Source organism: Emydura macquarii, unplaced genomic scaffold, assembly GCF_026122565.2.
Source record: "Emydura macquarii macquarii isolate MOO-44397 ecotype Brisbane River unplaced genomic scaffold, CSIRO-AGI_Emac_v2 contig_3348, whole genome shotgun sequence".
Taxonomy (NCBI): Eukaryota; Metazoa; Chordata; order Testudines; family Chelidae; genus Emydura; species Emydura macquarii.
Genome location: NW_027133485.1, coordinates 3,046,606 through 3,065,045, shown reverse-complemented (window position 1 = coordinate 3,065,045; position 18,440 = coordinate 3,046,606). Strand labels below are relative to the sequence as shown.

The window sequence follows — 18,440 nt, the reverse complement described above, 5'->3', positions numbered from 1 at the left end:
CATTCAAAGTAGCTGAGTGGAATGAATATGCATCCGCTGGTTGCCTAGATATGTTCACTGCCGTTAAACACCATCTGACATGTCCTCGGCAGGTGGAGCAGAGTGGGGCTGTTTGATTAAAGTATTCTCTCTCTCTCTCTCTTTCACCACCTTGAGCCAAAAATATTCTCACGAGATTTTGGCCACATTAGAACTTTGAACCAGAACTTTTTTGGTCCATTCTGGGTTTGGATCTACTCTGGTACCAACCCATAGGGCTGGCTTTGGATCCAGGGGTCGGAATCTGCCGCTTCTCCCAAGATAAAACATTTGAAGGGACTTGGATTTGCGGAGCTGAGTTTGGACGCCCCCGTGCTTCCAAAGTCCTGAGATACATGCTAAATCCTTGTGTACAGATACCCTGGAGATCGGCACCTTAACAAAGGCAGTAGTAACAACATTCCAGTAATGATTATTGATATAAGTAGCATGGGAGCAACCATCAGTCATGTAGCCCCACAAACACTGAGGCATGGAGAGTCAGTATGGCCCAGTGGATAGGAAACTGTGCTGTGTCAGGAGATCCTGCATTCAGTCCCTGATTCTTTGTGACCTTAGCCAAGTCACTTCCTCTCTCTGTGACTCTGTTTCTTCTCCCACCCTTTGTCTGTCCTGCCTACCTAGATTGCAAGCTGTTTGGAGCTGGAGCAGTCTCTTACTATATCTTTGTGCAGCACCGAGCACTGCGGGGTCTCTGGATGCTACTGTCATGGAAATAATAGGCACCACTCCAGCTGCTCTGGCGAAACAGTATGGAAGGAATGTCACTAATTCTAGCCAAATTCTTTATTTATATTCTTGTTTCTATTGAAAACAAAACAAAAAAACGTGGCCACATCCTTCGCTGGTGTAAATCAACCTGGCTCCTCTGACCTCAGTGAAACCCCAGCTATTTACAGCCGCTGCGGATCTGACATCTGTATGTTCCCTCCGTTCTCAAAAAACATTTAAACAAAGGGACACACACAATTTCCAGACCCTTTTCTACCCAAAAAGTGATTGGCAAATCCTCCACCCCCACAGAACTTCGCTGGGGAGGGGCTGGGCTGGGGCTTTCCTCTTTTTTTCCAAGGAGCCGTTCTGCAAATAGCCCAATTTATAAGATTTCTCTATCATTAAAATGTAAATGAAAACAGACACGAAAACAATCTGAATTTCCAGCCGAGTTGCTCTTGCTTAATATTCTACCCTGAAGGGAGATGTGTGGAAGCAACTACATTTCAAACAGAATCATTAAAGAAGGCAGGCTCAAACTGTGTTTTCATCAGATACTATGGCACAGTTAAACACTCGGTATCTTGCCCATCATGGTGCTGCTGAAAAAGAGACAAGAGGGAAACAGCTTCAGAAAAGAAACATCAAAATTAGGGAGCCAAAGAATAGGAATCTCAGTTGAGTGTGTGTGTGAGTGCAGCCTACGCACGTGTGTATTTGTATACATGTGGGACCTGTGTCTTTGCATGGGAGAGTATATGTATATCTGTGCACACACAGACATGAACTAATGTGTTTGCGTGCCTGTACTGTGTGCGCATGTTTTCTGTGTGTGCTCATGGCTCTGTGTATGTTGGCATGCCTTTGAAGTGTGCCTTGAGTGATCATGTGTGTTGGGGACACATGTACATGTTGGCATATGAGTGTCTGTATTGAGAGGCATTCTGCGGTCTGAAAATGGGCCATGTTGCCCGAACGTGAACGGGGACTTTCAAACCGTGCCCTGACATTTTAGGAGCACAGGCTTGGCAAATAGTAAACAAGACCCCGATGTTCCCCGAGTCTGCCTACACCCTGCTCTCTGTCTGTACTGCACACAGCAGCTTCTGGGATTTTCCTTTTAGGCTGCAGGCACGGGTGACGGTGTTTTTGCACAGCTACCGCAGTGGGTCTAAAACCAATACAAACTAGAGGGGAGTGAGAAGCAGAGCCTGACAAAATGTAAATCAGAATGAGTCCTGTTCCAGCCAAACACCCAGGCATGCTGGGATAGCAAGAGGGCTGAGCTGTTTTGCTTGAATCACTAACGCAATATTTGCAACCCTAATAAGCTGAAATGTCAGCCGCCCTTCTGTCTTGGCTGGCACAGAATTGCTCAGAGTGCTTTTTAGTTTCTAGTTCATTTTCACAAAGAGAGGTCACCCTCGCCAGCTGAAATGCACAGGCGCTGCAGGTTGCAGGATTGCCTTAAAAGGTCCAAATATTATATGGGTGCAGCTCGCCAAACCAGAAAAGGTTTCGTGTTCATCTCATAGATGGTTCCTCATGAAACATGCATGATGCTAAGGGGCTTCTGCAGAGGGCCTGCCATTTTGTTTGATTGCCCCCTGGTATATCATTGATCATTCCACAGATAAAACCAAACCCTGTACAGCCGAGTGGTTGTTCTTTTAAGGAAATTCCTTATTGCTCAGTCAGGCAAATAGGGTGATAGGAGGCTCAAAGAATCACGAAGCCTCCAGCATCAGATGAATGCTTTAATTTAACCATTCGGCGCCATAACGGATGATACCCAGTTCAGCGTGGCGAGGAGATCCCCTAAACCGTCTGTCTCCGCAACTCTCCCCAGCCTCTTGCCTCTTCTTGTGAGATACACGCACTGACCACAAGGTGGAGCCACGCCACAAAGGGCAAATTCGGCTCTGAAGAAACTGCTGGCTGTGACATGGAAGGAAACCTGAGGACCATTGGGCAAGACACTGGTTTAGAGTGGCAGGAACATTAAGTGCCTTTGCTTGCAGTTTCTCCCAGGAATGCCGCTCAGACAAGTCCGACAACCTGCAAAATCTGTACGGTCACAAAGCTGCCAGCAGTAAGAATATTGCAAGGAGAGACCGTGCATCAGAAAACCACCAGGATGTGCGAAGTTCTGCCCTGTGCTTGTCTGCAGCCCAGGCACTCCTGGGCTGTCTCTGGTTCTGGCCCTCGAACGCTCGGCAAGGTCAATCATGCCTAGCCCAGGGCTGTATGAGAATGAATCTGGATTGGGTAAGAAGCATTTTCTCTTGCCAGGAGACAGCCAGTAGAAACTGCTTCTTAATAATTAACTTAGAGCTGTCTGCAGGGCAACAATTCTGCTTCATGACAGATTGGGAGGTTACGAAATTTGTTTTCATTTCGCACTGGAACAAAATGAAAACCTTCCCAACATTTTTGCAGAAAGGCTGGTTCTGGATCGCGAAGCTCAGGTTTCCGTGCAGGATGCTCCCTCCCTCTCTCTCTTATCAGAAGTGACCAGAGAGCCCGGATCTCAAAAACTGATGCGTCTTTGCAAAATGTTTTGGCTTTGATGAAGAGTCCCCAATTCTTGTGCTGCCCCTCTGCACAGGGGTGACCTTCACCTTGGGAGGATGGCAGGTTTGATGCCTGGCCCCGTGCAAAGGTGAGGAATCATAGAAGATTAGGGTTGGAAGGGACCTCAGAAAGTCATCTAGTTCAACCCGCTGCTCAAAGCCAATCCCAACTAAATCACCCCAACCAGAGTTTTGTCAAGCCGGGCCTTAAAAACCTCTAGGGATGGAGATTTCACCCCCTCCCTAGGGAACCCATTCCAGTGCTTCACCACCCTCCTAGGGAAAACATTTTTCCTAATATCCAACCTAGACCTTGAGAGCATTGCTCCTTGTTCTGTCATCTGCCACCACTGAGAACAGCCTAGCTCCGTCCTCCCTGGAACCCCCTGTCAGGTAGTTGAAGGCCACTATCAAATCCCCCCTCACTCTTCTCTTCTGCAGACTAAACAAGCCTAGTTCCCTCAGCCTCTCCTCATAATCATGTGCTCCATCCCCCTCATCATTTTTGTTGCCCTGTGCTGGAGACTCTCCAATTTGTCCACATTCTTCCTATAGTGAGAGGCCCAAAACTGGACACAATACTCCAGATGCGGCCTCACCAGTGCTGAATAGAGGGGAATAATCACTTCCTGTGATCTGCTGGCAATGCTCCTACTAATGCAGCCCAATATGCTATTAGCCTTCTTGGCAACCAGGGCACACTGCTGACTCATATCCAGCTTCTTATCCACTGTAACCCCCAGGTCCTTTTCTGCAGATCTGCTGCCTAGCCCGTCGGTCCCCAGTCTGTAGCTGTGCATGGGATTCTTCCTTCCTAAGTGCAGGACTCTGCACTTGTCCTTGTTGAACCTCATCAGATTTCTTTTGGCCCAATCCTCCAATTTGCCTAGGTCACTCTGAATCCTATCCCTGACCTCCAGCGTATCTACCGCTCCCCCCAGCTCAGTGTCATCCACGAACTTGCTGAGGGTGCAATCCACCCCATCCTCCAGATCATAATGAAAATGCTGAACAAAACCGGCCCCAGCACCGACCCCTGGGGCACTCCGCTTGTTACCGGCTGCCAGCTAGACATGGAGCCATTGATCACTCCTTGTACCTTCTCTCTGCTCTCCCCACTCCACATGCACCAGCACTAAAGACCGAGAGCGATATCCGTTCTATTGGTTTTAACCCCACACTTGGAACCCAGGTTCAGCCAGCAGCACAAGCAGCAGTGCGCCTGTCGTCCCGAGTGGGTGTGACCTCTGCCCTTCAGGGAAGGGGCCACAAGACCGCCACGACTCATGAAAGGGCTCTGAACTCCGCTATCCAGATCCCCTTAGGTAGCTTGGCTGAGCCCTGCCTGTGGCACCAGGCACGAAGAGAGCATGTCTTTCTGCTTTGGCATCCTCCAGAGACCTCCCAAGCTGCAGCAGGTGCTTCTAGCACAGAGGCAAACGTGGATCCCCAAAGGGGACGAGATCATCTTGCGGGTGACCTGTCTGCAGGCACTAGTTAGGTTGATCGGCTCCCTCCCCAGAGGGGGAGCTGAGAGTTTTGTGGTTGCCTCAGGAAGGGAAGATATGTGGGCTTGGAGGATCATCCTGTACCGGGCTCTGGAGCCGGTTGCCTCCAGGGGCTGCTTGGAATGCACCCAGCGTGATTGCTGGTGGGTGAAATGAGTGTGGTGGGCGTGACAGCGGACAGGTGCCTGCATCACACCCCAATGGCCGCTGAGGGGCTGCTATTTAGCTGCGGCTCCCATTGATGTCGGCTGGGTTTGTCGGCTTTCAGCCCCTCTGAAAAGCGGCTCCACGGTCAACAAAAGCCACGTGCTTTTGTGTCGAAATTCGAAGGCAAATGGAACAGCTGGATGTTTGAAGGCCTTGCTTGAACACGCAGCAGCGGGTGACAAACTACTCACACAAACTGCCCCACGCCCACCCTACACCAAGTCATTACAAAGTACATGTGTCTGATCCCTGCATGCTTTCAGCAGCAACTTAACACCTCCCTTTTAGCAGGATGGGGGGATCCGGGATCAGAGCTAGGTCCGCTGAGTAAAGGCTTTTAGAATATTAGGGAGCTGGGTCTGACTTATAAAACCAGACTCCAATTTAGCACCCACTTTTTTTCCCCTCTGGCGTCCACCATCAGCTGCAGACGTGGTTAATTGCACACAAACCGCTTGCTTTGTATGCAGGGTTGTAGTAGCTCTGTGCAACCTCGAAACTGGTCTCTCTTGCCAACAGAAGCTAGTCCAATAAAAGATATTCCCTCCCCCACCTTATATCTCTAACCACCTGATTGACAGGGAGCTCAGCGCCCAGATGTTTTGTGCGAACAGAATAGTTCGCTGAATTCCAGTTACGGGGCCAATCACAATCAGTTACACCGGAGCAAACCCCTGTGATAACAAAAGGTTGCACAGGTGGTACTGAGGACAGAACTGGAAGCCAATGGAGCTGTCACCATGGGCGTATGTTAGCCTTTTGCTGGTGAAGATGCACAAGAAGGGCAGAGCCCTGCTTGATTCTCAGATCCCAGAGTGAGTTTAAATTCCTGGGGGTCAGGGGGAAGAATCTTTTTTTACTCATAAATGGAGCACATTCGACCTCGAAGTCGCTGAGACACATTAAATGTGGAATTCCATGAGGCCATTTTGACAGAATCACTTTTCAGTGTGGAGGAATTTTAAATATATCCCAGTCTGCATCTCTGGATGTTAATGGCTCAGTGTGATTAATTTTCTTTTGTACTTTCCTGGCATCGGTTATCACACTCTTATATCTTATTGTTTAACAAATATTTCAAGCCCACAAAACCCTGCAAATAGAATGGATTCAGGTAACAACGTACAGTATTCCCCATCGAACCTTCATAAGTACTTGATTTTTTAAAAAAATGCTATTTTAATTTTCAAAGGAAGGCAACTTTTGCCAAGCCTTGCTTTGTGCAGTAAAATCAGTCCAAGGTTACAAGGATTTAATATAATAATAACAATAAACTTTCAGAGGAGACCTTAAAAAACAAAGGGCCCTGTCTGTTGTGAATGGGAAATAACGATCCGATGCCCTGGGGTCATTAGCTAAAATTTCCCCTGCACTGCTGGGATATGCTTGCAAGCCAGATATCATCCCAACCCCAGAGGCGGTTACCTTTCAGTGGTGCGTGTGCACGCACACGTATGTATCTTAATTCTGCTCCCACTTACACTAATGCAAGTTCAAACCGTCTTAACTTCAATGGACTTTGGACCAGGCCCTAAATAAGGAGCACCTCCGCACAAGTCTGGAGTTACACCAAGCATAAGCAAGATCTGGTTCAAGCCCATAGTTTGTAAAGGGCTTTGAGATCCTTTTGGCAGGAAAGGTGCTGTTATTTAAGCTAATGTTTAATGGATCTCCTATATGGCTTATCACTAAGGGACCAACCCTGTGCGATCTCTCCCGTGCTGAATGCTGGCGGGTTTGGGCAATAAGCTTGTTAAAAGAATTGGGGGGTAGGGGTGCTACAGGTCTCATGGCTGGTTGGTAATTCACAAGTTCTGCATCACATTTGTCCATTACCTCTTCGTTTTGTCATCTCTCTGTGGTTCTTACATCTCCCCTGTCACCGTAGCATCCGAGCGCTTCACAGTCTTCAATGTATTCCCCCTTCTCGCACTGCTGTGAAGCGGGGAAGAGCGATGATCCCCGTTCAGAGCTGGGGAGCTGCAGCACAGAGAAATGGAGTGACTGAAGGAGTCTGTGGTGGAAGGGAGACTTGGACCCAAGGCCCCTAACCACAGGACTGTACTCCCTCCTCCCTTTTGTGTTTATTTTCCGGGGCCCACATTTGCATCACACAGCACGTGCCAGAGCTGCACCGGCTGGCATCACGTTTGCTGGAAGACAGTGTGTGATTTAAAAAGTCAAAAACAAACTGAAAACCCCACCTTCCCAGTGATTCTGAACACCAGGAGGCCGCGGGGGCATCGGCAGCAAAAGGGAGATCGGGATTGCAATCCGGTACCCAGGCCCAGCCAGGAGATTGGGTTGGTTCACTGCCTCACCGGGGACAGTGGCAGATGGACAAAAGCACTGGACCAGATCCTCAGTCAGCCAGCATGGCTCAGTCAGCCAGCATGGCTTCTCTTGCTTCAGTGGCTGCACCCATTTACACCAGGTGAGGTTCTGGCCCCCTGCCTGCTGTATGTCTCCTGCTGGGAGCAAAATTGATGTTGGCCAATGAAAGAAGGGAGGTCACTGGCCTGCCCTGCCCTGCAGATCAAAGGTTAGTGATAGGGCAAAAGCAACGATAGTCATCTTGGAGAGGGAGGGAGGGACGGTGGGGGGCTGAAGAGAGCAGGCTGGGTGGGGTTGATAATGGAGGCCACCGATTGTAAAGACAGGCACGAGGGGAATTTGTTTTGCAAAGTTACAATCTCCCTAGATCTTAGATCTGGCCTGTCTTGGAAATAGAAAAAGAGTCCTGGTTGTCTCTGGAGTTGGCATGGAGTCAGGATTTTTTCCCCTGCAATTGGGAGGGGTTTTAATTAAACTGCAAATCTTGTTTGGGAATTTAGAGGTGGTTGAAAACTCTGTAGGAGGCTGATTTTGCAAATCAAGACTGGCTGTCGGAAAACAGCACGGAGAGTGTAAGCAGGGGGAACTTCACAATCATGGAGAAGGAAGCCTATTGCTTATGGAGCAGATCTACCCCTTTGATCTGGTCCCTGAGTTATTCCTTCTTTCTTAAGCAAATAATCTGGATTTTCACAATATTTACCTTGGAAATAATTATTTTTATAAAACACTCGACCAAGATAAACAGAGAATCGCTCGCTCTCTCTGCAGGTCAGGACAGCACACAGCCCGGGGTCTAATGTTCTCTTAAGCCTGGAGAGCCTGTGTCTGAGGGCATGTACCACAAGCAGGCAGGTCTGGAATTAGAGCCCAAGCCAAAATGGAAAACGTTCCTTCCTTAGACAAATAAATTTAGAGCACTCCCAATTCCTGATAAATTGGCAGATGTTGAGGGACAAAATTCCTCAGAGCCCCCGCCAAGCGAGCGGTGACCATGGGGATGAAAAAAACAAAGCCACTCCGCCTGCGACGCCCATCCATGGATTCCAAACAGAGCCCAGCCTAGCTCTGTGAATGTGTGTTGGTTTTAAAAGGGGCTATTTGCAGCTTTGAATGTCCACAGGTTGTCAGGGCTATAAAGAAGAGGGGGGAAAAGGTGAAGGAAGGTTCAAAGGCCTGGCATGGCTTCACTTTTTATCTCTGTTCAACTCCGCAGTGCCCTAGGCAAAGTCACCTTTAGGTCAATACTCAGGTGTTTTATCTGCCATCCCCATCTGCCAGTAGCAAACATCCCAACCCTCCTTATTAAGCAACAGCTGCAGGGCAGGCCGGGACTGGGGAGCACAGGGGAAAATCCAGTCACCCTGGTTTAGGCCGTGTTCTCATAAGGAAGATGGTAAATAATGTCACCACACCAGACCTCGGGAACAGTACAGAAGTTCTCACCGGCTCCACTTTGCTCGGCCGGGAGGTGGGGAGCAGCCTGGCTTGAGTTTTTGAAAGTGAAATGGCCACCGATGTTTTACACGTGTCACCGGGCCTGTCACGTCATGGAAGTTGCATGTGCAACGGGACACTGAGCAATCCAGCCGGTGCCCGGCACCTGCCGTTGCTGGGATTGTGTGTGCACAATGGTACGTGCAGGTTGCAGGTGACTGCAGACAGGATTCCTAAAACTCTGGGCTTTTCTGTGCAATTGTTGATAGTTACATTCTGCCCCATCTTGCTTCATGAGGACTGGTGGGGCCAGTTAAACGAGTAAGTAAGTAAGTGAACAGGGGGGAGGTAGATTGATGCTGGGGTTTGTTTTAGAGATGCACCTGTGAAGTCTGGATTGCAATTTTTGGGACTGGGGGCCTGGGATCATGGCTCCTGAGCTTCTGGTTTAGCCCCAGGTTAGCTTTTTACCTGGTTGGTATTGCCTTCTTAAGAGCCCTGGCGGTTGAACTCGACCTCTTCATCCATAGAGTAGATAAACCCCGAGCATCAGCAACATCAACTTCCCCCACACAGTCCCCAGCTGATTTGGAACAACTCTGCCTCCTGGTGAGCTCAGGCCCAGATAAAGCCAATCCTTGGCTTCTCTTCTGAATTTGCCAATGATCAGTGGGGAAAATCTTGTGGTGGTTTTGTAACATGGACCCTTATCTTCTAGAAATGACTCAAGATCTACCGATGGCTTTTCATCTCAGATGGCCTGCATGCAGAGCAGGTCCCTGCTGGTAAAAGACTCTGTATCCCGCTGTCAGTCCTGTGAGCTGTTCAGCTGAATAACGCTGGCTTCTTAATTATTTCGCCCCCCAACCCTGCAGCTGCTTTTGTCTTTGGAAGGTGGGAAAACGTTGGTGTTGAAGTGTCAGACGGGCTCATGTCCAAGCTGGCAGATGCAACGCAACGTGGTTCCTCCAAAAGGACATTGGCCTTCGGGGAGTGTGAAACTTTGTCTGCACTGGCCTCAGTTCCAGACATTTTGACACCCAGCTGCACGCCTTGCTGGAACAGCTGAACCCCCTTATGTAGACAAGGTGAGACCCAGGTGCAGCTCATCCCAGTTTCAAGCCGCCTGGTCTGCAGTGATGTACCTACAGCATTGGCCAGGCACTGAAGTCTAGAACCATGGCACATCTCCAGTGCGGACGAGGCCGCAGCATGAATCCGTTCATGTTCCTAACTGGACTCCCTCTGACCAGGTGCAGTGCTGTAACACAGCCACATTTCCTCCAATCATCTGCTATGTTCTCGTGTGACTGGCCCATCTCGGATACCGAGCCACATTGGCACGTGACCCGGGCTACATTGACATATAGCTGGACCATCTCAGGTCACGTGCCAAGCTGTCAGATGACATGTGCCACCCGGTTGCATGGCCAGAGCTTTTCAGGTCATATAGCACACTGCCACGTGAGATGTGCCGTGTCGTTACAGGGCCCAGCTCTCACTCCTGCTTGAAACCTGGCTGACTATTAATTTCCTGACATGAGTCATAAAACTCGAGGTTTCTGGGACAGCAGCTCTTGCTATCTTTAATGGGCTATGATAAGCTGATCTGACAGGGCAAGATTTATTCACTCTCCATCACCCTCTGCACTCCTTGCCATGGTTTTCCTACAATTTACGCAACTGGACATGACAGCCAGTGCGTTTCTGGGTGATTTTCCTACCCTGCCTTGAGTGGGGCTAGAGTGAGGAAAGCAGCAACTGCCCTGAAATGTGCCACCAGTGAGAGACGTGAGTGAAACTGATGCATAAATGCAGGCAATCTGATGAGTCCCAGGCACCATTTACTGGGTATTATGGAAGCACAGGCTGGGCATGAGCTCTATACCACCAATCCAATCACTCACCCCCAATCAGAAACTCCAAGGGCTCTACAGCCATCCTATATTTAGACGTGAGCAGGGAACAGACCCTCTTGTGTGGCCACGGAAGGAGCTAGGTCTAACCATCTGCACCAGAAACACCAGTGGGAGGGACCATGGTCTAGTGTTGGAAGAGGGGATTTTAAGTCAGGACTTCTGGCTTCTCTTCCTAGATCAGCTATCGACCCATTCTCTGAGCTTGGGTATAAGTCATTTCACCTCTCTAGACATCCGTTTGTCATTTGTGAAATGGGGATAATGAATGGATATTGGCAGACGCTCAGGGCAATATCAATATTTATTGGACCAGTATTGACTAGGGTTGGCTCTGATTTTATCTAAGCCACCAAGAGCCCCATGTCACAGCCTGGGCTGGAGGAGAAGGTTGCAAGGCTGCCACAGATGGTGCTCTGAGCGCTGACCAGAAGGAGATCACTCTGAGCAGTGCTCCTTTCCACACACCAGTACTGAGCACGACACCCTCCCTCTACATCAATTCTACCCTCGAGTGGTGACCTCAATTCTCCTCCGGTCCAGAGGCATTATGCCACTACTACAGTGTCCAGTGCTGAATACTCACTTCTCACTAGCAGCTGTCAAGATGCTCTTCTGTACAGTTCTGTCTCCAGATACGTGAACTACATGCAGGTGAAGCCCAGAACATCAGTTGCAACAATGTCTATCACCTTCTGTCAGTTCTAGTCAATGGGGTCAAGTCAGGCCCCTGGTGTTCTAACCCACATGCAACAGGAGCAGAGTAGCTGAATGAAAATATCATGCACAGTACGATAGTCAGAGTGGAATTACCTATAGCTGTTGAAGGGTAATAAAGGAGTACTTTGTGGGATCTGTTTTTTATCTCCAAACTTTATTAATATGTATAATATGCCCATGATCTAGCATACGTCAGTGATACAGATGGCAGACAGCAGGTCCTAGAATATAAGCAAACATGAGCGCAGCGATGCCTTTCAGAGCAACAAGGTACTTCTAGCAAAGAGGCTGGAGTTCTCCTGACGGGGATGCAGACAGCGAGTAATCTGTTGCAGGTTTTTTCTGTGATGCCAGGACAAGATTTGGTCGCCTTCTTACATTTTGAATGTTGCCTTTTAAAAAAATTGTTCTTAAATAAAAATCTCCCATTTTAGCTCATCTTTTGCCATCCTTTCGGAGTCAAAACTCAGTCTTCAGTGTTTCATTGTTACAGCAAGGGGGCTTCCTTTGTTCTCTACAGGACTTGACCCTGCAGTCCCCACTGGCTCTATTGTTATTAATTATTTGTATTATGGTAGCACCTACAGGTCCTAATCAAGAACCGTGAGCCTGTTGTGCTCGGCGCTGAAGAGATATATAACAAGAAGGCAGAGCTTATGGTCTAAATATGCATAAAGACTGCAGGGTCAGCATCATAGCTCTGAATTCTACACCCCCTTCTCACATGAGCCAGCCTTAGTCACATGCCTCATCCTGTTGACTTAATCATACAAGTAAGGAAGGGCTATGGGACCATATCCTCGCTTCCTCTTCCTGGAAGATATGAAGAAACTTGGTGCAAAATGGAAATTATTGCAGGCATCAACTGCAGCCTCATGAAGGTGCAGTGAGTATGGAATATAATCTAATGCTACGTAGCTCTGGTATAGCACTTTTCATCTATCTGTACAGCTCAGAGTAGTCTGTTGGATTAAGTACCATTATTCCCATTTTGCAGATGGGAAAACTGAGGCACAGAGAGGTGACGTGACATGCCCAGTGTCACCCAGCGGGTCAGTGGCAGAGGTGGAAACGAAACCCAGGTCTCCTGATTCCCAGATCTTGCAACTAAACCACACTGCCTCCCATAGTACAGTACAATAAATAGAATAGCAGAATCTGGAGCAAATTAACTTTTAAGAAAATATGCCAAATAAACACAACATTTTGTTTTTAATTTCTCTTACATTTCTTATTCTCTGTACGCATTCCTCACTGGATAAAATGTGCATTAGAAAAGTTATTCTCTTTGCTTTACAATAATAAATTAATATAACATGAACAGCACAGCTTTGAGCAGGGCTGTTACTAGGGGATTTTTCTGATTTGGCACCTAGTTTTAAAATATATACTGTCGATAGATGTGGGTGTATATATATATATTTATAATAAAAAATCTAAATCAATATATTGTATTGAATCTGAAAAAATATTAGAGTCAAATGAAAGTTGAATCTATTTTAAAGCATTTTGAGGTCAGTTCTTAGTATGATTCTCTCTTTGACCCCAGTTCATCAGTCCATCTCAAATCAGCAAAGCATTTTAAGCACGTGCTAAACTAGACTTCAGTGGGAATTAAGCCTTTAAGTCAAGACTGGACATCTTTCTAAAAAGCATGCTCCAGCTCAAACAGAAGTTATGGACTTATTGCAGGAATTGCTGGATGAAATTATCTGGCCATGTTATACAGGTCAGACAAGATGATTGCAGAGGTCCCGCTGGCCTTAAAGCTACGATCTGTGCACATGCTTAAAGTAAGCATGTTTTGCCAAATAGGGAAGAACTCCAGCATGAGCGGAAATGCTCTGTTGAACCAAGGGCCTTTGTCACCAGATGGACGTTTACACTCAGAGCACATCACACATTGCTGCAGATTACAATCCCCGAGCATATGCAAGCCATCGAGTCTTACAGAGCTTGCTGGACATGTACAATCTGTTTCTTACAAGGCATTGGCTGTCAACACACGACAAACACAGTATCGTTGGGAGCTCCTTCCCGTCGCAGCAATGAACATGTGGGAGCAGCATGCGCCACTTGCAATTATATGTTCCACCAAGAGAACAGCCTGATCTTGCACTTCAACTCTCAGATTCAGGCCCTATGATCGGAGCTAGAGAAGGGAGACTCCAGCAGAGGGTTAGAGTTTCCATGAGCTTCATGGCTCCAGGTTTTATCTGGCCTCTTTCGAACATCTTTTCCCCCTCATTTTACGTGTTGTTTTTCACGGGAAATGTAATAGAGGGTGGGGGGAGGGGAGGTAACAAATTCCCTAGCTAACTTGTGCAATGCAAACAATAAGCTAACCGCACAGCACCTTTGACACCTGCAATTCATCAGGTCAGGCTAGATGACAGCCGTCTCTTCTGGCTATTAAATCTAGGAATAAAGATTTCTTCTTCCCACCAATTCTTACCAGGGCTTCTAGAACCACCAGGGGAGGGAAAGCTCTGCCAGCTAGAACCCAGATGAAACCTTCAACCTAAAGGCTTTGAATTCAGGTCTCCGTACAGAAGCCAAGATTTTCCAACGGGTTCTAACCATGGCTGGTGGAGTTCTCCCGTCTCTGATTTTAACAACAATCTGTACATGTGGATTTACGCTTCAAGCTAAGGATGTCTTTGGGGAATGATTCCAAACCTCCATAACGTAACAGAGTCGTGGTGACTAGGATTCCGATTTCAAATGTTAATACAAAGAATGACACCTGGGGTTTCAAAGATCAGAGTCCGATCACGAGCCACGGCAAACCTGGATTGTGAAGAGAGTTCTGCCCCGTTCAGAGCTGTAGTAACCAACAGACCCAACAGGCTGGACCTAGAGCACACGAAGGCAGGGTAAACGTGAGCATGGGAAAGCAGCAGCAGCAAGGGGAACTGTGTGCTGAGGAACGGCTATCCAGCCAATGCACATAGCAGCTAGAAGTTGTGCTGGCCAGCCAGCCGGGGAACAGGCATGCATCCTGCCGGAGGTGGGTGGAAAGTGGCGGTTGCAGGGGGAGGAGGCGCAGGAGATTAGAGGAGGCGTTGCAGAGCCTGTTGGGGAGACCCAGCCCGCTGAGAGGAGCCAGGCAGTGACGGTGCTGACGAGCTGTTCCTGACAGATCACTTCAGAAGCACATTGGGACTGAATGGCTCAGGATTTCGGGTGCAATTTGAGAGCCTCTGGGCACTCCTTGGCCTGCTGAGTAGGCAGCTGAGCTGTGCTGGTTGGCGAGCCAGATAGGGAGGTGGGATGGATGCAGAGAGAGGTCAATAGACTGAGCTAAGGAATGAGGACGTCCTTAGTGGCATTACGATGGAACATTCCCCCCCCGAAATAAACCACCTTCCCTACCCTCTTGCCATCCAACCAGGCATTAACTTGCTGACTAACCTACTGGGTTCACTAGTGACCCGGGTCCCAGGTCTGGAGAGTCTGGGGTCCTGGGAATGCTGGCGGATCCTGGCTGCTGACCAGCTGGTGAAGAGTTAATGATTTGTGATCAAGGAATATGCAGCCTGGGGGGCAGGGGCGAGAAAGGGTGAGGGTTAATTAGGCTCATTTCAAATGGGACCAGCCCCTCCTGTTCTCTGACTTCCCAGCCGCCAGCTGGGGCACATTTCAGACCGTTCACTTGTGCTACCAGCTGGAGCCATGCACTGAAATGGACTGGAGCATGCTTCTAACGGCGTTGTGCCGGCTCATAAACGCAAGGTGGCGTTCGGCAGGTATGGTGGCCTCATGCTTCGCGAAATCCTGGGATCGGGAGAGGTCCTGGTGCCCCAGGCAAGAGCATCTCCTGACAGCCTCCCGTGTAGCACCTGGGAGCTGTTTGCAAAGCTCTCTGGGGCCTAGTCCTGGATTCTGGGCTCAGACAAAACAACGGGTTAGATCCGGGTCAGCACGGGGGGCAGGGGGAGGTGGATCTGAACGGTGACAGATCGGAGATGAGTGTCTTTCACAGGCCAGCGTGGGCCGGCTCCTTGGGGCACACCACGCCCTGCTGGATGTACCGGATGAGCTCTTTGCGGTTGTCCAGGATGGTGTCGAAGCTCTCCTGCAGCCGGTTCTGCTGGTCAACCACTTTCTGCTGGAGGCTGCGGATCCAGCGCAGCAGAGCCAGGCGCCGATACATCACCAGGTGGATGTGATGCTTCTCCTTCTCCCGCTCCTTGAATCTCTTCTTCTCCTGGAAGTTCTGGAAGGCCTCGGCCAGCACCGGGAAGACAGTGTCCAAGTCGGAGGAGTTTTCGGCCTCAGCGTCGGGCGGCAAAGGCTCTGGCTGGTTCCTCGGGTCTTTGGTGGTGGCGGCGGGTGCCTCCCAGGCATTGCCGGTGCTACTGTCAGGGCTGTCGATGCTGAGAGAGCTGCTGGCATAACCGTTGTCCTCCAAGGGGGAGCCAGCCAACTTGTCACACTCTTTGGCCGTGTCCTCAGTAGCCGCCTTCTCCTCCTCGGTGCTGCCGACCTCGGCTCCCTCAGGGGGGCTGCGCACGTCCTCCTCGGAGAGGCCCAGCTCGTCGGACTTCAACCCTAGAGGAACTTCCCTAAGCCTGCCCTTCGCTGTCTGTCTCTGCGCTACTAACCCCAGGTTATCGGACGGGTCGGTCAGGTTTGCTCTCTGGCGGGAGCCCCCCTCCATCCGGGCCGCAGCCACCGCCTGGCTCCAGTTCTCGTTGCTGTCATATGCTTCCTCCACAAAGTTGAAATTCTTGTCCTGCCTGAGCTCCCGTTCACCGAGGAAGGCTGTGCCCAGCATGGGGTCCTTCGTGCCCCCGCAGAACGGAGCATTCAGGGGGCCATCTGGCTGACACACTGCAAACATCCTTCTGCCCTCCCGGCTGGGGAAGAGAGAGAGAGAGAAAACTAATGTGAAGGAAGGATCTTGGTCTGAGTTCCCAGGGTCAGCCCGGTCTCCGAGCTATATCACTGCCCAGCTTCTAACTCTCCTGCGCTCCAGAGGCCTGGTTCTGCTCTCACGTACGCTGCTCTGTCACCACAGTAACTCCACTGACTTCAGTACAGTTACTCCGGTTTCATACCAGCACGAGTAAGAGGAGAAGTAGACCCAAGGGACTGATATCAGCACAAAAGAGGGAAAAGAGTGGAGAATCGGGTCTGGTCTTGAATGGGACGGTACCCTGAGGTACACACAGGTTAATATGGCCTGAGATGTAATGTTTAGCTTCTGGATCTGAACTAGCCTGAAGTTTGGGGGCTTGTGGGATTTTGGCTGGGCTCATTATAGCATTGGGGACAGGTGTAAACTTCAGATCTGGGTCCAAAACTTTGCAGAAGTTTGGATCCCAAGTTTTAGGTTTGCCCATTTCTGGAATGGGAATAGCATGGTAAGCCAGAGCAATGTATAGAATATTGTCTTACAGTCACATACGACACAGTTCTTCCCGAGGATGTTGATGAGAACAGGATTGGTTGGCAAGCTCTGTTTTATTAAGATATGGTAAAGGAAGATATTATAGCAGGGCGATGCATTGTCTCCATGCATCAACATTTGGGCTCCTGGATACGCTGCACTCCCACTCGGACCCTGCACAATAGTGGAATAAAAGCTCTCAAAGGTGTTTAAAACCTGGGTTTTTTTTACAATGGTTTTATGGGATGGAATGGAGCTGCCCATTTCTGACTCCCTCTAGTGGCAAGGTGAGCTCCTGAATGAGGGAGGTCTGGTTTAGGTCGGGAGGTCGGAACGAAGCCAAGAAGAACAGAAACCTACATTTCTTGCAGGGACCCCTCTGTGGTCTGGTCACCTTGGCCCCAACTCTCAGCACAGCTCCATTGGCTCTGGGGATCCAGCCCCTTGTAAGTGGGGTGGAGGTGGGGAGGGAACTGGTTGAGTGAAATGCGAACAAATGTGATGCTTTGCCGAGCTCCATTCAGATCCTGCATCCCGAATTGTTTGAAAATGATTTGTGGCATAAGAGGGTTTTTTTTCCTTTTCCTTTTACGTTTTTGCTGCCTTCCCCTTGAGAGCAGCTACTCTCAGGGTGTTTCTGGCCTACCTTAGTAAACCCAGGAAATCCTCCATCGCTTATGTCATCAGATCCCGGGGGCGGATTTTCAGCTGGTATAAATGCACGTAACTCCACTGAAGTCAGTGATAACATCACCCACGCTTTCCTTAGCTTCCTGTACTAAACTGGTATGTGGCATTACTGTCAGCTGTTGCCCAGCTGCCATGTCCCACCCCAGAGGTGGCTGACTGTGAGTAATGAACGAAGTGAGTTCTGTGCATGTAACAGTCTGTGAGGCACTTTGGAAAGATCTGATGCTATAGAAATCTTGAGATGTGATATGAAGTGTTGATATTATTAAATAAGTCAGTGGTTTAACCCTGTTTGCCCTAACAAGGGGCTTTATTTCATCAGTCCAGCTGAATGTGTCTTTCCCCCTGTGACTGAGTGATGGATTCTGGTTCCTTCTCTGCTAAATGAAAGTGCTGAAAGGACAGCGACACTTTAAATGACTTGTGTGATTCCGCCAAGCAAAGGGACATGTCTGATCTGATCTGTAGCAACATTCTGTCTAGACTCATCTTCCTAAATAGGCATCTTCTAAGACTCTATTCTCCCTTCACCAAACAGAAGCAGAAGAGGTGCTTTCTAAAGAACTGTGGGATGTGGGAGAAAAGCGTTGGAAACATAAACAGTTTACAGACACATCCCTGTTACTGCCCGTAAGTGAGAACTACAGGGAGATTCTACAGAAGCATGGGATTAAAATCACTTTCCTTTAAAGACTTTCTTTTTCAACTCCATAAAATGTGATCAGCTTCCCTAGTGGAAGCTCCATAGTACCCCCATTAGGTTATTTTAATAGGTCTCTCTGATTTCTACTGGTCTCTGTTTGATGTTAAGTAGCGGGCCAATACCCCTCCCAAAACCAGTGGCCTCAGTAGACCTGTTCCATCATTACAAAACCCAATTGCAAACTGGAACCAGTAAAAAAAAAAA

At 48.9% G+C, this 18,440-nt stretch overlaps 1 protein-coding gene across 1 annotated transcript; it reads right to left on the bottom strand.

Moving 5' to 3' along the window:
- Positions 1 to 15,427: 15,427 nt before the first annotated feature.
- Positions 15,428 to 16,294, bottom strand: CUNH1orf216 (chromosome unknown C1orf216 homolog). Its single transcript, XM_067533913.1, has one exon. It carries the CDS (start codon positions 16,292 to 16,294, stop codon positions 15,428 to 15,430), a length of 867 nt encoding a protein of 288 aa, XP_067390014.1.
- Positions 16,295 to 18,440: the final 2,146 nt, after the last annotated feature.

Excerpts from the sequence above, each read along its gene's own strand:
- CUNH1orf216 (XM_067533913.1), bottom strand. The coding sequence starts at position 16,294 with ATGTTTGCAGTGTGTCAGCCAGATGGCCCCCTGAATGCTCCGTTCTGC.